The following is a 2,033-nucleotide window of genomic DNA, read 5'->3' as shown; positions in this document are numbered from 1 at the left end:
GGAGGGGCTGTGAGTGCGTGTGTGTGTCTTTGGGAAGTAGAGACACAGGAGGGGGCGGGGCAGGTCGTTGAAAAAGCGAAATAAACGGAATTAGAAGTTGTCCGTTGAGGCATGGAGTCCCTGCCAGAAAATTGAGAATAAAACAAAAACATCCTTTGCTTCTGCGCTTGACCTGGGAGGCTGGATGAGGGTTACTTCCTCTAGTGAGAGGATTATAAATAGCCGCGGAGCAGGATCTGCTTTGTAAGTGTTTCTCTGGTGTCGTGCAGATGGGACGTCGCTGGCCTGTCACCGAATGGGGGTCACTTACAGCCCAGTAGTGCTGCCCGAGGGTCGCTCGTTAGTCCCTCTCCTTTCCCATCTCCCTTCCTGGTCGTGTTTCCTCAGCACGTCTTGTGGGCAAGATCCCAGGCTAGTCTAGGGGGGTTCAGGGGCCGAAAGAGAAGCATCCGCTCTCAGTGGACCCTGGAGCGGGCCTGGCCGACCACAGTGGTAATACACGAAGCCACAAACGGTAGTGTGAGAAACGTCGTAGTGTGAGAAATGTCGGTAGGGCAGTAGTGGCTCACCCCGCTCATTTATTGAACCTCTGTTTTGAGCTCCACGTTATGCTCCAGATCTGCGCCACACGGGACAGGAGCCAGAGCTGCGTGAGGCTGTGTACATTTACATTGATGAAAATTAAGTAAAATCTGAAATGCTCCTCTTAGTCACATGAGCCACATTTCAGGTGCTCAGGAGGCACACGTGCGTGTCAGTGGCCACTGCACAGGACAGTACGTGAGTGGGACTTTTCATTCCAGAAAGGTGTGTTGTACTGAGCTGCTCTAAATCTTGGGGACACGGAGGTGACAGTGTCACTTTTCTTGAGGCCACAGTCTAGATGTTGAGAATAGTCCAGGAAAGGGGGAAGCTGATGATTCAGGCAAGACAGGGGATCATTGCTGGGGTGCCGCCCAGGACTGGTTGGGGAGACCCCAGGAGCGGGGGGCTGGCCTTGCCTGGGCACGCGGATGGCGGCCAGCTCATGTGGGCCGCTGTGCGGGCTCGCGGGAGGGGAGTGGAGAGAGCACAGCTCCCGGTGCTGCCGTTGGAGCGGGAGAGGATTCTTCCCTGATCCCTGGCTGTCCACACCGAAGCAGGAAATCAGGTTGCCCGAGGAAGTGAGGAGGGGGTGAGTGTTGAAGGTCAAGGAGAAGGTGTGAAGTGGTTAGAGAACAGGCACATGCACGGAGGGGAGCCACACCCGGCTGTTCGCAGCACACCGCACCTGTGGGCAGTGGCCCTGAGTTTGAAGCCCGAGTCAAGTTGAACAGCTGGAAGGCAGGGCCGGCAGAGTTGGACTTAACCAGGGTTCAGNGGTGTTTAGAGGAGGCAGCAAGGGTGGGGGTGGGGCATGGGGGGGCTGGGCAGGGAGGCTGGAGGGTAGGCGGTGGTGACCGGAAAGGGGGACACGTGAAACTGAGGTTGTGGAGATTGTGGTGCGTTTATTGTCTTCCTGTGGGGCTTGGTGGTTGGCGTAAGTGCAGAATTCGACCGTCAGAGGGAAGCTCGGGGAACCGAGTCTCAGAGTTTGGAAGCTTGCTGACCCCAGTGACGAAACCACTAGGCGTTCAGACAGGAGTGAGGGATGGTGGTGCGCCCCATGCAGAGTCCTCACACGCAGAGGTGTGGGGCGGGCAGTGATGGGGCTGACCCAGGGGACGGTGGTGACTGCAGTGAGGAGCAGGGGCCTGGTGTGATGGCAGGATCTTGGAGGAGGTGTTTCTGGGGCCGAGGAAGGGACCGGAAGCTGCCGTGAGCCCCTGGTGGTCAGGGCGTGGAGGTCAGGCCTGGAGAAGATAGGGCCGCGCTTGGCCGGCGCAGGTGCGGGGANGACAGTGGGGGGAGGGATCTGAGCTCAGGGGCTGCCCCATCATCCTGCTGAGGGGGGTTGGAGGCCAGGGTTCCAGGCGCGTCCCCAGATGCCTTCAGCAGGACTCCCGGATCTGGCTGAGGTAATGCTGCCCTCCGGCCTGGGGCCTGGGAGGGGC

General features: G+C 58.9%; 1 protein-coding gene across 1 annotated transcript in view; it reads left to right on the top strand.

The window, feature by feature from the left end:
- The first annotated feature begins 111 nt into the window (after positions 1-111).
- Positions 112-2,033, top strand: part of SFT2D1 (SFT2 domain containing 1) — a 15,568-nt gene continuing 13,646 nt past the window's right edge. The window contains exons 1-2 of the mRNA XM_077757388.1: positions 112-116; positions 234-243. Of these exons, the coding sequence (XP_077613514.1) occupies positions 112-116; positions 234-243 (15 nt within the window). The remainder of the gene's footprint in view (positions 117-233; positions 244-2,033) is intronic.

This window comes from Crocuta crocuta, unplaced genomic scaffold, assembly GCF_008692635.1.
Source record: "Crocuta crocuta isolate KB4526 unplaced genomic scaffold, BGI_CrCroc_1.0 scaffold506, whole genome shotgun sequence".
Lineage (NCBI taxonomy): Eukaryota > Metazoa > Chordata > Mammalia > Carnivora > Hyaenidae > Crocuta > Crocuta crocuta.
Note: the sequence above shows the minus strand (reverse complement) of the source record. Positions and strands in the feature narration are given on the sequence as shown.